At 43.8% G+C, this 27,375-nt stretch overlaps 1 protein-coding gene across 2 annotated transcripts in view; it reads right to left on the reverse strand.

The window, feature by feature from the left end:
- ADCY9 (adenylate cyclase 9) overlaps positions 1–27,375 on the reverse strand; it is an 84,160-nt gene that overhangs the window by 29,909 nt on the left and 26,876 nt on the right. The window contains exons 2-3 of one of the 2 annotated variants that reach the window (XM_048320569.1): positions 8,675–8,847; positions 3,267–3,371 (exon numbers count right to left, since the gene is read on the reverse strand). In XM_048320569.1, the coding sequence (XP_048176526.1) occupies positions 3,267–3,371; positions 8,675–8,847 (278 nt within the window). The remainder of the gene's footprint in view (positions 1–3,266; positions 3,372–8,674; positions 8,848–27,375) is intronic. The other variant, XM_048320571.1, reaches the window with a different exon arrangement.

A 27,375-nucleotide genomic window follows, 5' to 3' on the forward strand; every position in this document is an offset into this window, starting at 1 on the left:
AGTTTCTCCATTCCTGCCTGTACAGAAGTGACAAGTTCCTCCAGAAGACTATTCTTGGATGTCACCACAGTGACCATAAATAAATACCATAAATATCATCACCACCCCAACCACGTGCTGAAATATGTTACTGACATTGTAAAATCAACTTAGTTGAAGTTAAAAAATATCTGCTTTCCGGCTGCCCATGCAAAATCAATTCAGTTTCCTGGTGTCATCGGTCCTGTGAAGCAAAGGAGGCCCATGAACACAGACAGGTGAAGGGAAAGGTTCAGACACAACCAGGGAAGATACAAGACTAAGGGGGCAGCAGGAGAACCCTGAACAGGGAAGAGTCAGGAAGCACTTGGACTTGGCTCCCGTCACAGCCAAGACCTCCAGAGCCAAAGCCATAACAAGGTGTGTTGGAATGGTTCCCTGGAGCCACAGGAAAAGCAGGAGGGAGGTGGGTTGTGCTTCCCCTTCCTCCCTCCCGGGGGGATGTGGGATCCCCACCCTGTGGGCTGCCCTGACGGAGGTGTGAGCCCGGGAGCCACGTGCTGGGAGCCAGGAGATGGAAGGATTCCCAGTCTGGACCCTTCTAGCCCTCACAACAGTTGTTTTGGCAGCTTGCAGGTGTTCCCAGCACAGCGACAGCAGCTGAGGAAGGAATAGGAAATGGGGTGGTTTCCTTGGTGTGCTGCCAGTGCTTTGCTGCAGACCATAATCACCAGAAGGGAAAAGAGATTGCAGCCACATATCCCAGCAAGAGCCCTAGGACAGAGAGGTGCTGCTGGGACAGAGGGACACTCCTGTAAGGCAGAGGCACAAGAACTCACATAAAAGGTCACCAGGTTCTTTTCTAAGGGAAAACACTGAGCAGCTCCTGAGCAAGTCCTCCTCCACCCCTACCAGGTTATCCAGCCTGCCCAGAGCATACACCCTGCAGAGCCAGGGCAAACCCCTCTGGTTTTGAGGTGAGGAGGACTAACAAAGGGAAACCAAAAAAACTGGCCAACCAGCTGCTAGTGAAGGGCCTTCATTGTTTGGTGGGTTGTTTTTATTTAAGTTATGCTAAAAATTGCATTTGCTCAGAGCATTTCCCAGAACATCCTGAGGCCTAAAGAAAAATGAAAAGCCGTAGTTATCATATTTTTTTCTCCCTAGGAAACAATCTTTCTCCTCTTCCTCATCACTCCCGCCACTTGTTACTTGAAAAGCAGTAACCAAGAACCCACAATTTTTGCTATCATCAGCTCAAATAAAAGATTCGGACTCCGATGCACTGTTCGCTTTCCCTGCTGTTCCTCAAGATCATCTGAAAAATGCAGTGAAAATTTCTCTCTTTCAAAGAAGGTCAGCATGGACTTTCTCTTTAGCTCCTTGGCAAAGGCTCAAATCCCCAAGAAAATTCTTCCCTTCAGTCAGCTCAAGGTTTCTCTGTGCTGTCTCCACTCTGTTAATCTTAACAGGCAGGGATTAGAGTATGAAACTGTTTGTGTAGGAGAAAATCCCTATTCATTAAATGTTGTTAGCTCCAACGTTACTGGGGCTTCTGATGGCAACAGGCTGTAGGGTTTCCCTGAGAACTTGGAGGCTTGGCGTGGAGTTTCCTCTCATCTAGAGACAAGGAAGCTCCAGAGGCTGTTGGGAGCCATGCAAGTCCAAGGGTATGATTAAACATTATTAACATTCCCTAAAAACAGGGGACATGAGTGCAGCATGTGGTGTGGGAAGGGAACAGAGATAGGTAGACGCAGCTTATGGCTCTTCTTCCCAAGACAGCTGAGGCTGCAAGGAAGTCTTGGGAATCAAATGCCACAGCAACTTTGTGCAGGTGGCTGTTCTTAGAGCTTTCAGTTAAACAGGCATCCCAGACTTACTGATAGCCACGAAAGAGCTCCCATTTTTGGCTGAGCAATAACTGAACCAAACCCAGGAAGGACGTGCTTGGTGATTTGGTCTCCACTGGAATCCCTCCAGTGGAATTACAGACCTCTTCCTCAGCTCTGTATACAAATCTCCTCCAAGTAAGGTCAGATGACTTGCTGATTCACACACATGAAGCCAATGCAGCTACAGTAGGAAGCAACTTAAACCAGGCAGTTGGTACCTAAGGACAATCCCTTTGCAGTCAGTTCTTTGAGATCCCTGCATGTGGGCAGAGGCCACCTGGGGAAGAAGCATCTCCTGCCTACCATCTTGGCAGCCCAGGCAGATCTCCCACATGTTCTCTGTCTTAGAGATCTCAAGCTGGTTTGAGACAAGTCCCTGCTGGCACCTCCCTCAGGGCTCAAGGGATCATGATTTTATTCTTTTCTTAGGCTGCTTCCTGGAACTCTGGCACAAGACTGCTGTGTAACACACCCCTACAGCCCAGTAAGGCAGGCCCTGCTTCTGAGCTTACAATTTAAGCATGAGACAACAGGTCAAGTACAGACAGAGAGGGACAAACACAGATTAATGCAGTGGGCTCAGCAGTGACAAAAGTGCTGGCAAGCTTTACAATCAGCTTTATGGCGAGAAGAGCTGTAAGACAGACGTGAAGAACAGGATCACTGTCTCAGAGCATGTCTATGAAGCGATTCTCCCCAAGGAGGGAAGACGTTTTATTTATTTGAATATATAACAACCAGGTAATGAGCACTGGTTCCCAGTCTGCATTTAGCTTAACATTCAGGGAGGAGTGAGAGGTGACAGGCAGAGCAGAGAGGCTGCGAAGGCCACGAACAAGATGACAAACAGGCAGCGTCTGGCGTGGCAGAGGAAGTAGGTGGCTTCAGCGAGAATATCTAAGCAACAGGCAAGGAAAGCAAGCGTGGCAGCAGCACGAGGAATATGTGAGAAGCTGTTTCTGTCGGTCAGGAAAGGATGCAAACTGACTTAAAGCTGTGAATTTCGTGCGTGAACAGGAATGACCTCCTCTTAGAGCGGTGATGCAGGAGACGCTGGCAAGACACAGAACTTGTGGTGAGGTGATGCAGCCTGCTGGAGTGAGGATGGAGAGTGTGGTAGTGCTTGTTGGGCCTCCCTCTTTGGGTAGCATCAGCATAGTTTAAAGAGTCCAAATTTTAGGTCCTTCTCAGCATCAAGCGGAGCCCATAAAATTACTAAAAATTTTGAAAATTGGGACGGGGGACTCAACTACATTTTTGAACACAACTCAAAAATCAAAATCAGCTCTGCTGCTTAAGAGCTTGGATAAAGGAATAGTGGTGCAAAAATGAGAAAGCTGAGGGAAGCAGAGAAATAAGGGAAAGAAGGGAAGTGAGAAATACTTCAATTACCTTCGTACTGTTTTTATGCTCATCCTGACAACCATTTTGGATAGCTCCTTCATCTATGCTGACATCGCAGTGGGGAGCAAGGGTGGTACTACATGAAGGGCAAGGCTGAAATGAGACAAAAGAATTTTAGCCAGGAATGTTCTGGTGTCCTTGTAGTATGATGCAATTTGTAATTCAGTCCACTTGTATACTTGCAGCATGGTTCAAAGATAAACAAAGCTACAGAATGGGAGGCAGGGAGCAAAATTTGACTGGAACAGAATGCACCATTTCAAAAATAAATCACAGATTTGCTGTTTGCTGAAGCTAAATCTAATCCAGGAAAGCTCCACTAGTGTAAAATCACAGATACACTGTAATCACTGTGCACAGGCAAAGGACCTCCCCAAGAGGAATAAAAGACTCTTCAGTAGAAGTGCAATTTTCCTGTGTAAAACCTGCCTGCAAAGGGATCTGAATGCCATTAGGAGAGAAGACAGCACAAAATGCAGCAAAATCCAGAAAAAGCATGAAACACCATGATGCATTATGAACAGTCCAGGGAAATGGAAAGCAACAAATCTGAAACGAATAAAGGAAAATTCTTTTTCATACAGAGCCCTAAGATGGGGAGGGGAGCTCTGGCTATCATACATTGCTGGAACCAAACCCCCAGCAAATGTCACAGGGAACATGGAAAGCAAAACCATCAGGATTTGTGCCAGTTCCATCCAGGTCGTGCATTTTGGAAGCAACCTAAAATGTTGCACTTGAGCTTTTAAAACAATCTAATTCCTTTGAGTTAAAATGTCATCTTCTTTAGGGGGATTAACCCTGGAATTGTATCTTCCAAGTTCTTCACTCTCTTCTCCAGTGCTGGCAGTATTATGGCAGGATCCTGCTCAGGGGGACCCTGCATCTGAGCCCTCTTGGCAGCCTCTCTGCTCTGGAGATGTTCACTGGGACCAGGCTCACCAAAGTCTGCTACTAAACATCACAGAAAGTTTTCCAGCAAGAACTTGAGCCTTTTGTCCCAAACTTGACATCCTGTGTTAATTTTATCTGTTTGTTCTGGACATGTTCAAGCCTCTCTAGTCCAAACCCACAACTTCTGCGCGCTTCAGGTTCGCTCTCCATTTCAGAGACCAGCATGTTAAGTTTTTTCAGAACTAACTTTTCACCTAATGTTCCTTTTCCAGCTTTGATGTCATGCCTGAAAATACCCAGCATGTTTCATTTTCAGCTGTTTCTCCCAGCCCACTCTCCCTGTGACATCTAACCACTCACTAATGCCCCTCAAAGGCTTTCATGCAGGACCTTGAGCCTCCTCAGCAGGCAGCAGACCATCCTGTCTGCTGTTCCTCAGGGACACAATCCAGGCTGGGCACTGAAATTACCCTGAGTTTCCTAACCTGGCATCAGATAAGCAATTTACATCCAGTTCTGAACCTGGGCAGTCTGAACAAATACCAACACGGCTGAAGAAACTATGGAGTAGGTTCTCAAACGGTTTAGTTTAAAAATAATCTCAGACTAATTATCACAAATGCCTTGGTCACTTGCTGCAAGGCATTATTAGATGGCCTAAAAAATAAATTGCCAGTGGGCTAACAAGCCTTACTAACTAACCCTCTAGGAGTTAGATTTAGATTTATCCATGGCAAAAGTCAGGTAATGGTGACAAAGACCAAATACCTCTAACGAAAATTAAGAAACCACTCCCTGTTTGATCCTGCTAATAAATCAGCAAGACCACATCAAACACTCAGCTCCCGGGGTTAAGCCAGAAGACAAAGGGCTTGGAAAAACAGCCTGACCTTTGAGAAGAGGCAGAAGTTCCTCTGACTTTCCCCATGTGTTCAAGTCAACATCATTAACTTGCTTCTCTATTGCAGGCATTCACAGGCTCTGTGTGCTGTGACCCCAGTGCCATGAATAAAACATTAATGCACTTCCAGCAAACACCAAGACATGCAAAGGACTTTCTGTTTTCATACCAAGCAATCATTAAAACATTTTTACAACAGCTTATGATTCCCTGTCAGGCGAGGCATGTCATAAAAGATGATAGGGAAGATAAACTGATACCAAAACCACTTAGGCAGGGTAGAGTGTTTTCATTCAAAAACCACCTGCTATTATAGATTTATTCAGAGTTTTTACCCTCTGTGTTCACCATTTTATTAATGTAAGCACATCTTATTGACATTCAAACTGCAACAAGGTTTGCAGTTAAATGAACTACAGATACACCAGAGGAGGAAATACAATTCCTTTCATGGATCAATTTCTGCTGCACTCTCCCTCCTGACTTTCCTTTACAGATCTTGTCCTCTAGAACATCCGTTCAAGCTCAAAATGCGAAAGTCATCCTTTGCATCCAATATAGTCACTTATTCCCTTTAAAACAAAAATATTTCAACTTGCCTGTAATTTTGCCTCTCCTACTTAAGTCTCTTTTGCAGAGCTGGAGTCATCTCCTCCTACACTGACACCAGTTACAGCTTTGTATTTAAAACAGTCGGCATGTAAGTCATGATTCTTTTTGCAAAGTATTATCTCCAGACCCTACCAGCAAGCTGCAGGCTTTAAAAAAAACCTCACGAAGAACTCAAAAGCTGTAAAAAAGAAACCCACTCCTTTTCAAAAATTGTGCATGATCTGTGATCAAATTGCAGTCGTACCTTGTGGGGATTTTTTAATATACATATATATTTAAAGCAAAAGAGGGGCAATTTAGATTAGATATAAGGAAGAAATTTTTTACAATGGAAGTGGGGAGGCCCTGGCACAGGGTACCCAGAGAAGCTGTGGCTGCCCCTGGATCCCTGGAAGTGTCCAAGGCCAGGCTGGATGGGGCTTGGAGCAACCTGGGCTAGTGGAAGGTGTCCCTGCCCATGGCAGAGGGTGGAACCAGACGGGCTTTAACGTTCCTTCCAACCCAAACTATTCCGCCATTCTGTGATTTTCCCCCGCAGAGAGAAGGCTGGTGCACAGTAAGAGCGTGCTGTGGAGTCAGGAATACCCATGCCTGGCTGTGCTGGGAGAGGCAGGGATGCTCCACACTTCTGTGCTGCCACTACAGCCACAGAACAGGTTCTGAAGCCAGTGCTCACAGTTGCTCCATGGTCCCCACTCCGAGGTGGCATGTGGCATCCACCAGCTGGATGCTTATGGGACCACAGGGAAACCTGGGTTTGGGCTCATCCAGAATTCACTGCAGCATCAGAGCACTGGGGCAAGGCAGGCTCAGGATTTCACGGAGCTGTGAGGCCACTTAGGAAATCCCTGGCCAGAGCTGCGGTGCTGAGGGTGATGAATAAAACCAGGCACCTCTAGACGCAAACTCTGCAGTAGCTGTAGCACAACAGGGTATCCAAGGCAGCTGAATCTGAGCTGGCACTTGTCTGAGATGCTCTTCTGAGCATCTTTTTTAGTTTCTCCTTCTCTCACTCACAGCCACACTGGTACTTTTGCACTCTAGAGACTTTCACTCAGCAATTAAACATTTCAAGGGCCAGGAGCTGGACTTTGATGATCTTTGTGAATCCCTTCCACTCAGGATATTCTAAACAGCAATTAACATCCAGCAACAGTCCCAGAGCAGAAAACCAGGGACAAAGCATGGTGGGGCAGCAGCGTGTTCCACGTCACATCCCAGCTGTTCAGGAAGAGTGGTGCAGTTGTACCTGCCCTTCTGCAAGGTAAATCCCCCCACATTTTCGAAAACACATTTAACAGAGCTGATCCTTAACCACAGACTTCATTTTGCACCCGGATCATTTGAACAAGTACCACCCCAAGTTTGTACATGACAATGTTATCAAGCCCCAGCTGCAGGTGCGTCAGTCCCGTGCTTCACTGCAGTTTCAGTCCTCCTCTGCTGTCTGACATTCCCAAGGCACCCTCACTGTCTCTCAGAACAGCAGCCACAGCTTCACTGCTTTGCTTCATCCCACCTCTCTCCCTTCTGCTCCAGACGGGCAGCTCAGCAATCCTGCTCCACTTGGCACACTCTTCTTCCTTCACTGCTTGAAATGAAGGAGTTTCTGTCACTGTCACACTTGGACCTCTGCACGACCACACCCTGGGCAGCACTCACAGGTTTATATGTACAGCTCCCCCCAGCTCTAAGAGGTATTTTCCTGCCTTATTTGCTGGTGCCTTCACTGAAAGGCAAGAGGGAGCTGGAAAGCTGGTGCCAGCAGGATGCCAAATATATTCTTTCTTACACAGGAGAAGGAACAGAAACATACCACCAGCAACTTGGATGCTGTCAAACCACACTCAGTGCATATTTTGGGGAGGGATAAAGATGGCTACAGCTCCCTTCTGTAGTTAAACAGGCCTAGCCTGCTCTCTAAGGAGCTCACTCGACTTTGGACCTTCTCTTTGGGTCAGCCTTCCAGCTGATCTCACCTGTAAATCAATGTTTTTACTTCAAATCTTAAAACTGGGAGCAGAGGCAGGGTAAAGGTGCCCTACTCATGCTCTCCTAATCCAGAAAAAAATGTACAAGCAGCAAAAATGAAGTAGCATGAAAATTATCCCCACATCAACTCTGTCAGCTGAGCCTCAAACCGGTGTTGAAGAGATCCAGTCAGGACTGACCACACTGAAGTGCAAGGATAGGGACCTGCAGATGACCACCCCTGACTCTGACATTTGTGCCCACCTCAGGCAGCCCAGGATAAGGAATTCTTAGCACAAATGAAAAGAGAGAATAGACATCTGTTGTTTGGGAAATCTGTTCTGAGATGGAAGATGGAGAGTAACAGCAAAGCTCTGAAGCAATACACATTGTTTCACAGATTTCCTTGTCAAGACATCTTGTGAGAGGTGTGAACATAACAAAGTGTCATCATTCCTCCAAGCTGAATCCACACAAATCATTGCCCTCAGCTCCAGATATAGGTTTCTAGAGCAAGCAGATAAACCAATCTCGCAGCCCACCTGAGCATTTTCTCCCACTACAAAAACAATCCAATTACCTTCACAGGGATGTCTGCTAAATACTCATGAAAAGGCTCACAGGTACACGACCTTCACGACTGAGGAATGTAGAAGCAGCCAAAGCAGAAAATCACAGAAGTAACAGTAGCTGCATAAATCATATTCTTTCTCCCCTCCCCATCTAAAATCCAGACCATAGAAAAAGTATCACTGACCTCTCAGTCCTGAAATATAAATAGAAATATTTATTTGAAACCACCTTTAAAAAGTGCTCACCTTATTTCAGGGATTGTTTGTCAAATGGGGAGAGAGGCATTTGACTTGGTAAATTTTTCCTCCTTCAAACTCTGTTTTGTCACTCCATGTAATACACACATACATATGGAAATATGTAAAGCAGCGCATAAACAAGCCCGTGAGGTTTTCCCAGCCATGGCTTGAGATCTGTGCTGCTGATCTTTGAGAGGACAACTCACCTTAGGTTTTTCCACCTGTTTGATTGCCTTGGTCAGGTCGCCGGAGTTCTCGGCTGACGACGTTCCCGGTGTCCTGGCTCCGTCTGTGGACTCCAAGCCAGGAAGCAGCGCTTGAGAACAGCTGCAGTGGGGCTCCTTCACCTTCTGACCTGAGATCAGATAGGTCTTTAAACCTACAGGGAATAGAAATGAACAGTCAGAACTGCAGAAAGACAGAGAGAACACTCCTTTGGGCTTCTCAAACACAGTGACTACCAAAGCACTGCCAAGGCTTGGGAATTCAGCATGCAAAAAAGATAGTGGGAAAAATGACCAGGAATATGAATATATTCTGTGTAAAGTGGTGGCAAATAGGGTTACCCACATCTGCTGCTCCATACACAAGAGGCGACTCAGACACACAGCAACATGTACTCTACTCCATTTTCACTCATGTACTTCTGAAAAACACAGCTAAGATCTTATGCATTTGCTTCTAAGTCATAATTCGAGCTTTCACATTAACTCTTTACTTCTGGAAAGGATCTGCAGCCTGGTTTTCACTGATATCTGTATTAATATTCTACTTCTGAAAAACCAGCATGTACTCCTTCACTTGCCAGAGAGATGTCGTGAACATAGCGCTGGTAGCACATTGAGAAAGGAAATGGCATTTAAGTGCTAGAAATTCTGATGGGTTCTCATAGTTAGTGCAGACTTCACATTTTTAAAGAACAAAATCAATCTCCCTCTCTCGCACGTACACCCACACACGCCCTCTGCAACTGGTGTATGAATTGAAGCATAATTGGAAAGCAGATCCAATATTAAAGGCCAGGCTGGTAAATAGCAGGTTGTATCAAGCTGAGCTGTATCAAAAACCTGTTCAAAAAATGAAAGATCAGAATTTCATTTAACATATCACTTCTTTTACTTCCTTGAACTTCGCGCTGTGGTGTTCTGGGCTATTTCTAGACACAAAGCCTGAGAAAGAGCTCTTAATCACTGCTTTCTGAATTCACAGGAGTTCATTTGATTGCCATTGGATGGGCAATGTCCTGTTCAGCACGGAGGGGCACCGATGTCCCCCAGAAAGGGCAGAGGGCACCAGTGTGCAGAAGGGGACAGCACTCGTTTTGCTGTGGTGCCAGAGCCCACATTCTCAGCGGACGCTGCCGCAAACTCTCCCTGCCTCAGGCTCCTGGGATGGCTGCTGGGTCCTATCTGGGTCAGCTCTGCATCCCCTCCCTGCCCCTGACACTTGGCTCCCAGTGCAGCCAGACATGGCTGTCACAGCCATCGACCCAGTCAACTGGCTCCATCCACAGGGTGAACGCTGGAAATAAATGTGTCAAGTTGCAGCCTGTGGAAGAGGGCAGGTTCCTGCTCCCTGTGATAAGGTCACTCTCTCATAACCTCCTTCACAGACAGAAGATCATATTCCATAAACCTTGGTTTAGGTCTGTAATAAACAACACAGACTGTACTTGGCCAAAACCTTTCCAATAAAAATATTCAGGCACACTAAGAGCAACTTTGCAGTTTCTCTCTTTATTCCACTCGTAGCTTCAGCTCTTGGACACTACAAGCACCACAGAAAGCCACATCCATTCCCACCATGTCCCCCTCGGGCTCCAAAGCTGCTGGGAAAGCTCTGCTGCTCTCACACAGAGCTCCAAACTCGGGCGCACTCGCTGGCATCTCGGAAATGTTACGCCATAGCCAATCTTTATTTTTATATCATTTATAGTAGTGCTCAGATTTTATTTGGCAGTGCTGCTTAATAAAATCCTGACTGCTGCTGGCTTCCAGATGTCGGGCTCTCTCCTTCAAACTTCTGCTGATGGGAGCTGTTGTTTGAGGAATTCACCCCAATCAGCTCACAATTATATGTTTACTGTGGTAAAGGCTAGAGCATTAACTGACTACTCCTATTTTTAAAAGCTACCTTAAAGCAACAGGAGTTAATCTCCCTACTCCTATTATTCCTCCAATTTTTTTCCTAAACAAACATCTTTTCTTCGTTTATCATACTTTTGAAAAGGCACTTTTTGTGTCTTACTGTGCTGTGCAGCAAAATTATTTTGTCAATCTTGTTGCACGCAGTAAAATTATCTCCAGTTTGAGCTCCACACCGAGGAAAAGCGGGAAAGGCTATGGCACACCAGACATTGAAAATGGATTTGGGAAAGCAGAATCCAGCCTTGTCCCAGCCTGAAGCATCAGCTCCTTGACCCCCACCCAACCTTGTCCTCTCCATCCCTGGCAAACCCACCAGCCCACAGCACACATCAACAGCACCCACTTTGTCCCCCAGGCTTTAAAGGTGGCTAAAACGCTTGGCTGTTGGCACCAAGGACTCTAAAAACCTCTTTATTCCCTCCTTGTGCTCCCCAGCCCCACCACAGCCCTGCATAAGGAGTGTTACTCAGAAGGGGTAATTTGAATTGGGACAGAGAAAAGCCAATATGCTGCACATGTTTTGTATGGAGCCAACAGGAGAGCAAGGAGGAAAAAAAGGTTATTTCTGTAAAGTTTTGGAAAATGAAGAGGTGTAAAAACCTTTCATCTTTACAAAACTTTACTAACGTGGCCCAGCTAATACTTTGTTATTAAATCCTTATGATGGGAAAACTCAATTTGCTTCAGTATTCCTTGGAACTCTGTGACACTTCACAAAGCACCTCCTACGCTGAGTCTGAAATATTTCGGTATAAAAAAGGGTCATTAATTGAGTAGAACCGTACTGGTGTAATGAAAATGCATCATTTGAGAACACTGTTCTTCCTCCTTCGACATCTCCAGGGAATTAGTACAATCAACACTGTCATTTTCCACACAAGCAGCGTAGGGAATGAAAAACATCCACATCAGCACGTTTAAATCAATTAAGTAACATGACAATAAGGAATGAATAAATAGAGGAGCTGCTATTTTATGTGAAAATGCAATTTTTGGTGTGTGTTGCTGCGCAACGAAGTAACTCAAGACATGGCAATGAAGAAAGTGATACGAGGTGCTTGTAGTGCTATTTATAAAGGCCAAGATCAATCTTGTACTCGCTTCCTTCCCCGATATTTATCCAAAATAAATGCTAAAGCACAACCTCCAAGTGCCTGATAGCAAATCTGTCCTCTGGCAAGCTTTAACCTGCAGTTCTGCTTTTTCCAGAGGTGGCTCTTGGAAGCAAAGACAGGGAACAGGCTACAACAACCCCAATAAACCAACTTAACACAGCAGTATTTTCTGCCCTGGGAAAAAAACGAGCTCTCTCATGTTTCTCTGAGGAACACAAACCATTCCCTTCACTGGTCTTCAAGGTCTGAAATTCTGTAAGCATTATAAAGAGTAATAGCTCCTGCACACTGAGCCAATACATTCAGTGCTTGAATTCATCTACTTTGAATACTGACATGGCAGTGTTTGTAAAGGGTATTTTTGACAAAATAATAACAGATGAGATCTTCATAGAACTACTGTGGAATTTTAGAAGGATTAGTGAGTTTCTGTCTTTGGCTCCTTTCTTCAGACTGCCTTTCTTTGATCTGTGGCATTTCTCCGAGCTTATAAAAACACAAAACCACCCCGACCACTAAAAACCACTCCTAATAACAACAAAAAAATCATACCCATGTGCTCATACACAAATTATTTTCTGTATGCACAAAAATAAACAAGAGTTATTATAAATAAGGCTGTGTATAAACATCCCAGGCTTCCCCCAGGTTCTGGTGGCGTGAGAAAAGCCAGTGGCTGCAGAGCAAAGGGAAATTCAGGAGCACAGGGAGAGGCTGGAGCTCCCTGCTGCCCATCCCCAGGGACACCCAGATGAGCCCCTGGAGTGACCCCCCCATCTCCAGCTGTGCCTGCAGAGGAAAACCATCTCAGGTAATTTGCGGGAAGTTCCTTGCTGGGCAGGAACAGGGAAAGGGAGAGGAAAGATGTTCTGACCCTTCAAGTCCTTAATTCAGTCATTTATTCCTTCCTTTCAGCTCACTTATCCTCACAACTTCAGGTCAGAAGTTGCTGTTATTCCAACCTACTCCAATTTTTACATTAGGAGAGGATGTCCCTCCATGCATCTGTTAAGGACAGGACATCTTTTCCTACAGGAGATGAGGGATTAACACAGATACTGATAAGGAATTCTTTGACAAGTTTCAATTTTTGATGCTTCACCTATCTGGAACTAAAACTTTTTACCCCTCTATTGATAGCAGACAGGAAAATTTCTTTCTCTCAAGCAAACATTTTTATACTTCTCACATCTCTATGTAAGGAAATTCAAATTCTTTTGAAACCCTTTTCAGCACTGATTTGAAGAGATGCCAAAAAACAATGGCAATATTTCAGTCATGGCCTTACTGACTCGTTTAATCAAAATATAACCCCACTTTTCTTATATATCCCCATTCCTCCCTCCATGGATCACTTCACCTTTTTAGTTGCAGTATGTGCAGTTTAACAGGTAAGCATCCTTTTCTGATTAAGTGCTTGCCAGTACACAGCCCTCTGTGCTAGGACACAGCAATACTCCTCATACTGATGTAATAAAATCCAAATTGTATTGATTATAACCCCTTTTACCAAATAGCTTTATATTAATGCTCCTCTTTCACTGTTTAACTTTCCACCATTTCCCTTGCAGTCTCCACGCTTTAACCATTTAATCATAATCTCAGGACTGGTTTGAGCTCCTTTCTGAACTGATGGGTAACTCATTTCTGGGTTGTGCTTCTCTGCAGTCCATCAGCTTTTTGCTTTCTCTTTTTAGAAAGACAATAAGAAGTTTTCTCCACACCTTTTAAAGACATTTTTGCACTTTACCAAAAACCTGGGAGTGAAAATACTGATATTCAGGCACTGCTACTCTAGGGAAAGGAAACACAGACCTATGGTGAGGTTTCCTCACACAATAAAAGGTGCTGCTACACAATTTCATTAGACTGACTTCCTCTGTAAAATAAATTATTAACTGTGATTTCTGGAACGTAACATGACTGGCAAATAATAACTAAAAAAATCCCCCCAATGCATTTACTTCTAATTGCAGTCTTTTTTTTGGAATCTCACTTTTCTGTGTTGGTTGGTTTCTTTTTTTTTTCCTTGTTAAAGCTCAAATGATTTTTCAGGCACTCACCTAATGACCATGCAAGAAATAATATAGCACATACCACCAGTCCAGGAGCTTTAGTATCCTTTGGGTCCAAGCTGCTGCTGAATCTAAAGATGATTTTCAGCAGCAAATGTTCTCCCTCATTCTTAAAGTTCAACAGTTGCCAAATCTGTATTTATGAGGACTGTTTTCTCACTTTATTAGAGACACTTTGCACAGGGAGTTCACACAAACTTCTTCCTTCCTCTCAGCACAACACTCTCATCTACTGAATTGGGAACTGGGATTTTACACCACAAGAAAAAACCCTGTTGTCTTGTCACAACAGACCCTACACCAAAGTCCCTCTCCAGCTCTCGTGAAGCCCCTTTAGGCACTGAAGGTGCAAAATACACAATACAGATCAACTGAGACATCTTCAAAGTGGCACCCAGCACCCAAGGTGAAAGTAATGCCAAGGTGTGTGGAACTATAAATGTAACTAGGGGTCATTATTTATATAAAAAACCTTTTTTTCCATGTTCTGCAACCTTTATTTATCAAAAGATTGTTACACTTCTTAAATAACTTCAGAAAGTCTTCCCCCTTGAAGCTGCAAATAATTTCATCATTATCTACTTGTGTAAGCAAAAATCAAGAGAGAAGCAAAAGCTCAGAGGAATGTCCTTACCTGGGCACCAACATCTGGTCAATACAAGCCTGGGCCTCTGATATCCCAGCAAAACACCTTTCAGTCAACAGAACTGTCACAGCTCTGAGACTGGAGACAATGAAGGTCAACTGTAAGCTTTTGGCTTTTAGAAATATCCACAGGTAAAGGCCTGTAGGTGCATTTTTAATTTCAAGGAAGCGACTACATCGTAATTAGGCTTTCTGGAGAGAAAGCTGGAGCGTGTCAACAACAGGGGAAAACAGTAATAATAATAAAATTTATCAATTTCTGCTTGAACCTCTGCAGCAGCCCAGAACTTGTGGGACTGTGCAGTGCCCCAGGCTGTGCTAAGAGGCCACTCCCAGTGCTCACAAAACGTTCCTCTCTGAAGGGCAGGTGATCCAACTGAACAGAGGACAGGGCAGAGCTTCCACGGCCAAACTTTGCACGTTCCCTCCACAACATCATGCCCAGGATGCAGTTACTAAGCTGATGTGTAATACAAGAGCAACAGCTTTTCCAGCCAGTTTACAAGATGCTCCAAGAAAACAACTGCCCAATCCTGGCTGCCAGCTGTGCCCGATGGGCTGTGCCAAACGAGGTTTATCTGATTTCCTGATGGAACTACCAGCAGCTGTGCTTCAACACCACAAGGCACAGCACCCAAACCAGGCTGGGCTCCCTCACTCCTCAGGAAAGCTCAGAGAGAAAGGAAGCAGTACTGAACGGTGTATCTTTACCTGCAAAGCTGTCAGAGCTTCCAGCCCAGGTACCCAAGGGAAGCTGTTTTTGCTTCCTTCTGACCACAAACCTGCAGTTGTCTCATTTTTACTTTTCTACACCTTCACCTTTTTCACCACTTTCCCAGATAAATTAAACAGGTTTTTTTGCAGAGAGGAGTCAAACGTTTCCACGATCACATGGCAAATGCACATTTATTTACCCCCAGCTGGGTTGCTTAGCCTGCAGAAAAGGAGGCTCGGGGGGACCTTCTCACTCTCTACAACTCCGTGACAGGAGGGTGCAGCCAGGTGGGGGCCAGGCTCTGCCTCCAGGGAACAAGGGACAGGACAAGGAGAATGGCCTCAAGCTGTGCCAGGGAGGTTTACTTTGGGAAACAGGGAAAATTTCTTCCGAGAAAAGATTGGCAACCTGAGCCCTGCCAGTCAAAGCCAGCAGATTTCTTCACACACAGTTAATGAAGACTTTTATGTTAATTCTTATAACCCCATAAAAATGCTTACCAATTTCTACTCCTTCTGCACAACGTATGGGGTGTGTGTAACATCACACACAGCAGCTCACTGAACACTTCAATATCATCAAATACACCCTGAAGACCCCCACATCATCCTAGCCATTCTTGAAAAACAGTTAGGGAAGTACCAGTAAAGGCAAACACAATGCATCCAACTGCTCTAATGAAGGCTGTGCAGAATGACATGAAAAAAAAGTTGTTTTGTTTTGTTTTGTTTTAATTTTAAAGCCCTAAAAATACTTCTCAGAATCACACATGAATTCCAGCTTTTTATCTCCAGATCTTTCAGCGATAAAGCTGGAAGCCAGAATTCCACCACCATCTTTTATACCAACAGGCTTTGTGTCACTCACACTGCAGGACTGCACAAAAGGACACAGGATGACCCTATAAAAAATTAAATTTATTTTCCCCAACCTGCAAAGCAATTAAACAAGTCCCACACTCTAACCCACAGAAACCACTTCCAGCTCAGTGCAAACAAAAGCACATAACCCAAAACACCTGGATTCCAAACAAGCCTACCTGGAAAAGCACTTGGAATGTATGGAGCAACATTTCCTGTGGCTAAAATGAGAAAGAGAATTTCTGAGCCAACTTGCTATCTTAGGTCTCTGGAAAGCAGAAACAATGATAATAAGAAACAGAACTTTATAGACTGGAAAGACAAAAGAAATTCAAAAAAACTAAAACCCCAAACCTATCGTCATAATCTCCAGGGAAGAGCTGCAAAGAGCCAGAGAAACCAGAGGCATCTTCTGTGTTATGGAAAACTGCTGTTTTCCTTATGCCTCCTTTGTTTAGCAAAATACTTATTTTTGATCTTTTGATCATCTAACAGACAACAGTGGGTTTGGAAAATGCTGATCAACAACACATGTGTAATTTTGGTATTCAACATCTGCCAGTTTTAAGTGGGGAACCCCGGACCCAAACCCACAATTTACATTTATAGCTAAGCTGCAGAAAGGAAGTTGCAGGCTGGTGGTCTATCCTTCTTCAGTCTCTTTTTATCTTCTTCTCTTCACCTGGGTAAGATAAAATAACCCAGCCAAAGTAAAAACACAGGAGAAAAAGGCCTGAGAAAACCCAGCACAGACATGCAGCTCAAACACACTTGTCCAGCTGCCACTGCTGGCTCAGGAATATATATATATATATATATATATATATATATATATATTTTTTTTTTTTTTTTTTTTTTTTTTTTTTTTTTAACTCTCCTGGCAGATGAAAGACAGGCTGAAGAGTGAGACTGATCCCTACCCTGGGCTTTATCCCTGCTCTTATTTACGTTCAGCTCTACCAGCTCTGCTGGTGCCCAAGTGCCTCTGACCACGGCCTGGGAGCAAACAGCAGATGAGCCCGTTCTCTTCAATGATTCTGGGTTTTTAATTCATTTTTTCACCTCAGTACAGCTTACAGCTTGTCACCTTAATAGCAGAGAAAAGCAGGTTTAAGGAAAGGTAAGCCTGGGACTTTGCAGTTTTGCCAGGGGCAACAGTGTGCTCTGCAAGGGAAGCTTGAAGTCCAGCAAATTTACTAACATGCTGCAAAGAAGAGATTCTCTCTATCCTAAGGGTTCCTCACAAAACCTAGGAGATATACGATGTTCCTACATTTAAAGCTAAAAAGAGGCCCTAATTCCAGCTCTAGGATATCGGGGATTAACTGGTAAAGATACTGTCTGGCTTTTATTGACACTGCTCAACCCTCCTGTAAACTCTCCTGCAGTCTTGGTCACGAAAACAAATTCCATGATGCAATCCCATGCCTGAAAAGGCATCTGATATTATTTTATTGACATTATTTTTCACATTTATTGACAGTCCCTTTGCCCTCTGTGTTAATTTTAACACCTGGAAAAGAATAAGCATGATAAGAGAAACTGAAATGTTTGAACAATGCAAGTGCCAAAGCACAACTGACCCAAGCACATGAGGGCATGGCACTTGCAGGGGGTTCCAAACACTTCAAAAATTATGATATTCCTCCCACAGAATACCTTTTCTGAAAATATAAATAATAATGAATTAGAAATTGAACCTAATAAAGAATACAGCCCACTTAGAATTCATCATTTGCTTCACTGCTGGATTGGGAATGAGGTGCCAGTGCTGAGGAAACTGCAGAGGTGGAAGAGCAGAACCAAGGAGCAGCAGGGATGGAGATCAAGAGCCTCAGCCCCAGTGCAGCCACTCTCCAGCACTGCCCAGCTCCTCGCTGCACCCACTGCAAACTGGGAGCTGTGGGATGGAGAGGTCCAGCCTGTGGGTGTGGCTGCAGTGATGTAAAGCAGATGTAAATACACTTTAGACATACCACGTGCCTGTTTTGGCAGGCTCAGGACTCTGTTCTTCAAGGAAAATTATAAGGTCACAACACTGTAAAATCTTTTGAAGACATTACAGAGAGTCTTTTTCTTCCAGTTTCTTGTTCAGGATGCAAATGTGGATTTGGAGTTTTTTCTCCCCCCTCATACTTGACAGGAAGGTACCTCAGAGTCCAAAACCAGACGGCCAAGGCCATAACCAACCCCAACACCTCCACAACATCAAACACAAGACCACAGATCAGCCCCTGGAGCTCCTCTGTAACACAAATCCATTACATACATCCCTGTCCATACATGAAATTCCTGCTGCATGACAACAGCATGGAAGTCAGCAGGATGACAGAGGAAGCCTTTGGGAATAGCTTCCCATATTGCCCCTTCAATCCAAGCTTTTGGGCAGGATCTGTCTATGTTTCCCTGGTGAATTTGCACACGTGGGAAGTTCTGACATTCCACATCGCCCAAAGAGTGCAGCAATCCTTTGGGATATGCAGAATATACTTCCAAAACTTCCTCTGATTATAAACAAAAAAGCATTTCCAACGTAAAACTACTGTGGGAGGGAAACGAGTGATCTGAAAACGGCACAGGAGATCTCTCCAAGGCAAGGACTTCAAACACTATTTAAACAGCAGCGTTATAAACCAGAGATCAATGGACAGATAAGGATTTCTCAACAAAAATTCCACTGCTCTAGACAGGACAATTATACAAAGCCACAAACATCCCAGAAACACACCATATATATTACATTTTCTTCCCACACAGTAGCTGGCATACCTCAGGCACCATGGATGGCTGCACCAGCCTCTGCTACACACAGGCAGAGTTAAAAAGAAGTCAAAGAGAGGCTCCAGGTGCAAGTTTTCTTAGCTCCAGGCTCTCAAGAACAGGAATTTATTCATTTTAAACCAAAAAGGCGAGGCCAGAGTGAAAGCAGTTAGAAGCTTATTAGAAATCCCACCCAGGAAAATTCCACTTGGGACTAGAGGATGCCACCTATCTTTTTGATTGATATTTCAGAATTGATGAATAACAAACACGCAGGATGGAAGAGAGGATTCCAATAAAAAACAATAGTCTGATGCAACTGGAGCCTGCTCGGCCCATGGTAACTGAGTGAGCTATTGTGGCTCTCTGGACTAACACTTTTTAATAGAATCCAGACTCAATTTAAACAAGACTTTAGAAGCCTGTTTTGTTACAGTGCTGCAATCTCTTTGTGTTGACAGGACTACAATCAGGCAAATTCTTTCCCTCTTGCATAATGCAGGTAGCTGGATGTGACATGCTAAATCAGCGTTTCATCTGGACCACGGCAATCCCACAGGCTGGCAGTGCCCTCATGCTACAGGGATTCACAGGGAAGTAAAACCCAAATCAGTTAAAATCCATGTGCAAAGCTGGTGGGCTCTGCATGGGGAACACAAGTACATTCCATGCTGTTACCTTGAACAACAATTCATTAGCTTGATTAGCCTTAAGTCATACTCAGAGAACATAAAAGATTTGCCCGTAAGGGATCAAATTAAAAGAAGTAAATCTGCATATCTTAGACAATTCCTGCATAAAAAATACAGGGTTTTTTTAAAGTTGTATATGTCATCGTCTCAGTGTTCAAAGTAAAGAAAAAGATCATCTGGGGTTCCCATCCTGTGGGAGTGAGTGCAGAGGAGGTCACCAAGGTGATCAGAGGGATGGAGCCACTCTGCTTTGAAGAAAGCCAGAGGTAATTGGGATTGTTCTGCCTGGAAAAGAGAATCACCTTTGGGGTGATCTAACTGTGGCCTTCCAGGACCTGAAGGGAACCTGCAAGGAAGATGAGAGAGACTCTGGACAAAGGGCTGCGGTGACAGGACAAGGGGGAATGGCTTCCCACTGTCACAGAATTATGTCACAGGATTAGATGGGTCATTGAGAAGAAATTCTTCCCTGTGAGGGTGGGGAGGCCTTGGCACAGGGTGCCCAGAGAAGCTCTGGCTGCCCCTGGATCCCTGGAAGACTCCAAGACCAGGTTGGACGGGGCTTGGAGCAACCTGGGATGGTGGAAGGTGTCCCTGGCCATGGCATATTTGGGGAACAAGATGAGCTTTAAGGTCCCTTCAGACCCAAACCATTCCACGATTTGACAATCATTTTTCCACCTGCCATCAGAGCCTACCAGCACAGTTTGAAGAGTTAACATTTAGATCAAATGCTCATTAAATGCATTTTATTATTAAATTGGTTAATAATGGTATTTTTTCCCCCATCCAAGCTCTTTGGTCAGAACTGACGAGTTACACAGTGAGCAAGCACAGCTTTGACAGAGCCTGCAAAAAATGTTGCCCATCACACGGGCTGGAGCCAAGCAAGCATATCCCAAGCACACTTGGGAAGCCAGCTCACCCCCCCAGGACTGCTGGCTGCGGGAATCATGCAAGCACCAGGGTATTTATTCAAATTGGCTGCAAGCACCCAGACAAACAGAAATGATGTTGCAGTAGTGAATTCAGTCATTTCACAACTCCCCCAGCGCCCGGCCTTGTGCAATCCAAACAGGCAGTTGTAATTCCAGGTAAGTTGTTATTCATAACTTACGCACCGCTTGTTTACATGTGGTTGACAGTTTTAAATGGTTACTAATTCAGTACTGAAAAATAAAGCTAATGCAAATAAAACTGCTGCAGGAGGCACTTCAGAATAACAATATCTCACAGTGGTATAAACACTGGTGAGGTGGTGAAGAAGAAACTTCCAAGAGCAGCCACCACCTAAGTATGTATCACTATGCAGCTATATTTTAACTGGCAAGCTTCAGCAACTGAGTATTTGCACTGTTTCTAGCTCAAAATAAGATTAATTTCAGAGCCACTGCTCTTTTCAGAACAGCTACTAAGTGTTGTGACTCCCCCAAGCAGAGGATCAGCTTTGCAGTTTATTCCCCTCCTTACGTAAAATACATAAACAAACAATCCCTCCCCAAAATAAAAAACATTTGAAAGTCCAAAAACAAGGTTAAAAAGGAAATATCACCAGAACTATGTTTATTCACACAGTCAAAACGTTTCTAAAATTCCTTCCATTTCCTCAATGTACAACACTGAGGCAACCTCCAGTCCTGACAGCACACATTTGAACCGCCCCTTCCTCTCTGCATGGCAGCCATAGTTTCAGACTCAGGTTGGATCCACAACATGGATCTCCTTCACCCAGATGGCACTAAACCCATCCTGGAGATGGATCACGTGTTGCTACACATGGAGCAGCCCTCAAGGCCATGGGGCTGCTGCGATGGCTGGCTGCAAGACAGCACCTGTCACCCTGTGAAAAGGACACTGTGCTCCTGGCTTGGCAGGGTGATGAGAAAGACACGGCCAGCTCTTTACTGGAAGAGTCCTGTCCAACAGCTGATTCACCTTCCAGTGGTTTCCAGCTTGTGATCCTCAGGCTCTGGCTGCTAAGTGTGCCAAAACACCCATACTCTGAGGACTCAGGAAAGCACCACAACAAAGAATCATAGAATTGTGGAATGCTTTTGGTTGGAAGGCACATTAAAAACCATCTAGTTCCAGTAGCCTCCTGCCATGAGCAGGGACACCTTCCACTACACCAGTTCCAACCTGGTCTTGATCTTCTAGGACATTTTCTACTGCTCTCTCCCACTGTATCACTGTCCAATGGAGTTCATTGCATCTCTTTTTTCTGGAAAAGAACAAGATGGGCAAAAAGGGTGATGACACCCCCAAAACTGCAAGGACAGAAAACAAATTCTCTGTCACACAAGTAGACAAGTAGCTGTTGAGGGTTTTCAGCCCATCCCTCAAAGCTCCCAGCATAGAGGAGCCAAATACCTGGGTCAGGAGTCATCAGAGCTAACACAGGTATCTCGTGCCAAACCTTAAACCATGTGTGGTGACCACAGGTAAACCTGTGGTCCTGTGCACTCACTTCAAATGCTGGATCACTGTCCAGTTTAGCAACACATACTTCACCAAATAATAGAATGATGGATTATACCATGATTCATGCCCATAAAGTACATAACATAGGTAATGAATTCTTTCATGTATCCAAATGAACACCCGATGAAACAGATATGGAGATTTGTCACTTGCTACCCAACAGATTTGTTTGATCATCATTACATCGTGTCACTAAATCTATCCAGTGGAAATGACATTAAATAACATGCAGTTAAAGAAACATTCTCCAAATGCACATTTATTGAAATGTTCCATTGGCTCTTTTGAAATGAGTCCACCCCCATACTCCCAGCAGCAGGTCTTTGCCCGGTGCTGATACTCAAACCAGTTTTTAAGAGCAAAGGAGATGCCAGCACCGCCTGACAAGCAAGTAGAAGTCTTTCAAGTGGCATAAAACAGACATGGGTAAAATCATCATTTTTGTTTCTCCAAGGTTTGAATATTGTATAAATCATCTATTATTATTCTCTGCATTTGGACCAGTATTGGCAGCCTACTTCATACCAGAGCAAGCCCCCAACAACCAGCTCCTCCGTCAGCTCATGGCCCAGATTTAATTTCTTCATCCTTTGCAAAAACATTCTCAGACTTTGTGCTAATAACTAGCTGATTACATTTCAAACCCTCGGGCTAAAAGTTATTACTGGGGAGTGCAGGAATGTGTCTGGAATGCAAAAAACAACAGGGGTGAAAAATCAGTGGGCTCTGAGCTGGTATAAATAGATAGTTCCCTGCAGAAACTCATCTCCTCTCAAAAAACCAAACCCAAAGACAGTGACCCACTATCTCCTCCAGTTAATCTTACTGGAGAATTGACTCAGCCATCTCCCAGCCCTTAGGAAGAGGCATCTCCTCTTTACAGAAACACAATATAAATAATGTTTCTGTGTGCTTGCATGCGAGATAGAGAACCACCCTGCGTAATCTGTTGATAAACTCACGTAAGAGACAGTAGTTTCGTGATATGCCAAATACTGCATGTCTTGGAAAGAAATGGGGAAAAAGTTATTCTTAGGAAAGCTTTCTCTATGGTTAAATGATACCAAGTTTACTGACAGAAAGTTTCTGGTATGCAAACTTACTTTGATCCAAGCAAATTCCTGCATCACCCTCCACCTGGAAGATCAAGCTGAGTATTAAACCATGAGATCATCACGGAGGTCTGGTCTCTCTTTCCAGACTCTGCAAAGGGGGTTACAGCACTCAGCAAGAGAGCAGCCCTGCAAGGGTTATAAACAGGATTTATGGGATCCGTGGAAATCACGGATCAGTCCCCCCAACTTGATTTTCGGGGTTTTGTGCTGTCCCTGTGTAACTTACATCCCTTCTCATTTAGATGTGGAGTTATTCTTAATCACTTTGAGGTAAAAAAGACACTGGGGAAAGTAAAGATTACAGGTCTCCAGAAGAAGATTGTGGTGAAAACAACCTATTTCTTTGCAGCCTTTAGGCAAAAAAAAAAGCCTTAAAAAACAACCTAAAGACTGAAAGTCAAGTGAAAGCACAAAGGAAATACCCCCTTCCCCATCAAACCTTAAAAAAAAAAAAGGCTCTTGGCTATACTTAGCAAAACTGAAAGAAATCCAGCAAAGTCTAAATATTTCCCTAACCTCTGTATCTGCTTCTCTGATAGTGCTGCCATTTGCTGCCACAACTCTGTTAGAATTGGAAGAGACAACTCCACAGCCCAATTCCTTTGTACTTCCACGGAATCACTTGCCTAATGAAGTCTTTCATGGCTTATTTGAAGATTTAAGCATTCAAAAACAAAATTCCTCAATGAAGAATGAAGTATTTTGTGGGATTACTTTTTCCCTGAGGTTAGGGATCAAGGTTTCTCAGAAACATGATGAATCACAGTGGTTTTAGCTTACTCATCTTAAAAAGTGTGGGATTTTTTATCTGATAACAAGCATTCTTTTTTTCAAAAGTATTTGAGACAACTTGTTTGAATGAGAAACAGAATATACTTTTTGTTACCCTCACACTTGTGTAAACTATTTTATGTAAAGGGAGGATTTAATAACCAACTTTTGACATTTTTCAGCATGACCCTGAGATAACCAGTATGAGCTCTTGCTGGTGTAGAAGCAACAGCTTATCTGGAGTACAGCAACGCAGCTGCACACCTCAGAGGTGCAAAGGAAAAAAGCAGAAAAAAATTACAGTGCTAAAATCACCAGCATTTGATTTGCAATGTCTTCCCTTAAGGAGACTGAAATTAAAGACAATGATATCGCAGAATGGTTTTAAACAGAGTGCATGACTTACAGGTGAGCTCACAGCTTGGTCAGTACATCTCTTCCCTGTCACCAACATCAAAATTTCAGTCACACAAATCCAGTCTAAGTTTTCACATCACTTTTGTGAACTGTGAGATCTCTGCTCTTCATTGACATTTTGCCCTCCTGAGTGGATTTCTGACTTCATTTCACTTGTCCTGTTGCTCTTACACACTCTCCTCCCTTAACCACCAATACATAGATTAATTTGATGTCAAAATAAAAAGTACCCTCCCAAGTTATTAAATCTAAAAAGCTTTATTAACAAACTTGTTTAATTTTAACTCTTCTCATTAAGTAAAGAAATAGGCTGTAAAAATAATTTTTAATATAAAGAAAGACATGTTAGTGCTGTGGGTATCATAAGCAAGAGATTTTTCTCCCTTAAAAAGCATCATCATATGGTATCTCAGAAACACTAGGAAAATCAGAATGATAAGTATATTATGATACACACAATGGAAGTACACATTGCTAATACAATGGGGTTTGTTCCACTTGGGACACTTCCCTAGGCTGGAAACCTCTATTCATGGCTCTTAGGAAAATGAAGCTTCAAAATGAAGAGCACTATCTTCCTGCAGAGCACAAAATCCAACCTAAACCAAATTTTTTTTGTGCTAAACCCATAATTCAATGTCTTTCTTCCAGTTAGCTGCCTAGTCCAAGAAAGAACATTTTAATTTTTCATTGATCTGTGCCACTGGAATTTCATGCAAGACTTTGCTTGGGAAACTATAACGGAACTGTATAAACTTAAAACTGAGAAAGGAAATACTGTTCTAATAGTTACTGGAGAGCTCCACGAAGTCACAGCCATCTACCCAAGGTACCACACAACAGCTGGGTGTCCTCTTCACAGAATACAGAGAATATACAGAATGTGGAATTAGTACAGTATTTCCTAGAAAGAATTTCTCATAAAAAGCCTATACAGTAGTTTTAATTTTCTTTTCTTGTTTATAAAGCTGCCACAATGTTAAGGAGCAAGGTCTGGTTTTAAAGGGAGGTGTGCTTTTCATCTTTTCTGTCAGAAGCATAAAAATTGTTTACTTTAGAGGAAAACTGATTATTTGAAGTCTGCTCTCCCATTAGCACCACAGCACAAGCAAAGCATTTGTCTTTTCCTCTGGACCTGGATCATGCACATATCCAGGGAAGCTGCACTTTCTTTCCCAGGCAAACCAGCAAGCACAGAAGCCTGGGGGTAAAAAAGATAATTAAAAAAAAAAACCAAACTAGCTGTGCTCACTGAAGCCTGAACCCGATCTTGGTGTGAAGCCTGTGCTGCTCCTGCACCTTCTCGATGGCTGGTATCTCCTCAGGCACCCACGGATGTGCCCAGCTGATGAACACACATCCCTGCTGTGCCTGCAGCTGGGCCTCAGACAGGAACCCCCTGGCTGGAAATGAAAACAAAAGATGCTCCTTCCCCTCCCTTGCTCTACTTTTGTGTGTGACCAGATGGATCACCTGCACATCTCCATATCTGCATGTCTTTATTCCTTCTGTTTCATTCTAATGAGAAGAGATGGAGTCCATCCTGTAATTACATTTTGAAGTGTTTTTCCTGAAAAAGAGGGGATAAACCAAAATCTATATTAAGGAACAGCCCAAGTCCTCCCAAAGCAGCTAAAATCCTCTGTGCAATCTGCAGGAAGGAGGCTGATTTTCTCTCCCAGCCTCTCCCACTCTGCCCCTGCACAAATGAGCCTCAGTGGTTGTGGAGAAACGGGTGGCTCTCAGCTGTCTCCTTGTGGCTGTCTCAGCCTGAAAGCAAGGTTTGAGAGCAAGGTTTGACACTTCACCCTCCTCGTTCTGCTGTGCTTTAGAAAGGTCTGTTTGCTTGAAGCTGATGAGGTGAAGTACTGGGGTCTATCAGATGGAGTTTTTGCCACCAGGTGCTGCACACAGGTTTGTTCTGGCTCCTTGCCATGCAGAGTGAGAGCTCCTGTGTTTGCAAATCTCAGTCTGAGTAAGATGACAACTTTATGTCACCACTGAGTTCACAGCCAATACCAAACTGGGAGGGGTCAGGACATGAGAACAAACTGGGAGCAGTCAACAGAACAACAGACCAGGCTGCTCTTCAGAGAGACCTCAGCACTGAGAGCATGCCAGTGAGCACTCAAAACAACACTTGGAAAACCATCTCCAGTTTTGGGCTCCCCAGAGATGCAGCTGATGCAGTGGGGTGACACCACAGAGGACCATCACGATGATCAGGTGGCTGAAGCACCCGATGTGTGAGGACAGAGCTGGGCTTTGGGAGTTTTGAGAAGAAGAAGGCAGGAGAAGAGCCAGGCTCTCCACAGAGGAGCACAGCAACAGGACAGGATATGATGAGGACAAGTTACAGTGAGAGAGATGCCTAAAACCCAGTTCCAAACCTCTTTTGAGCCCAAGTTTGGACAAGACACCTTCAGAGGTCCCTCAACAACCTGTATTGTGCTGTTGAACCAAACCAAATGGAAATCAAATGGCTGCCATATGGAAAACTACAGGTAAAGTTTTGCCTCAAAGATCTGCTGTGTGCCTGTCTGGTTTACATTGTCACTGATGCACCAGAACACACAGGCAGGAAAAAGCTGTCCAAGTTTTTGTCATATTTGACTTTGAAATTCCACTTCATGCCCTAATTTTCACACAGAAAGGGCGTATTAGGTGAATTTTTTGAATTCAGGTAAATATGAATTCCTATCTTTTTCAGTTGAGATTTCAACATTTTTCCTTCAACATTCTTATTACTATTTCTTCAGAAACAACAAGTAGGTTAGAAATCAGAAATTCGCACTCTGTTCTGAGGAATTTCCACGGTAACCTCACATGGCCTTGGAAAATACTGACCACATATATTGAGATTGTATTTATGCACCATCAAAGAGATGCCTGTGTGGGGCAAGACCTCCTGATTCACAGTGATAAATCCAATTTTCAGTCCTGTTGTTGAAAGGAGAAAGACCCAAGAGGTGAACTGGTTCACCTGACTCAAAGCATGAAGGTTACAGCTGAGAAGTACCCATGTGAAATGCCAAAGGAGTTATTTTTATCCCTCCCTCTCATTTAAATTTAAAGCAGGACAGCAGAACTGATACTGTGAGGTGCTAATGTTGT

Source organism: Corvus hawaiiensis, chromosome 16 (assembly GCF_020740725.1).
Source record: "Corvus hawaiiensis isolate bCorHaw1 chromosome 16, bCorHaw1.pri.cur, whole genome shotgun sequence".
In the NCBI taxonomy this organism is placed as follows: domain Eukaryota; kingdom Metazoa; phylum Chordata; class Aves; order Passeriformes; family Corvidae; genus Corvus; species Corvus hawaiiensis.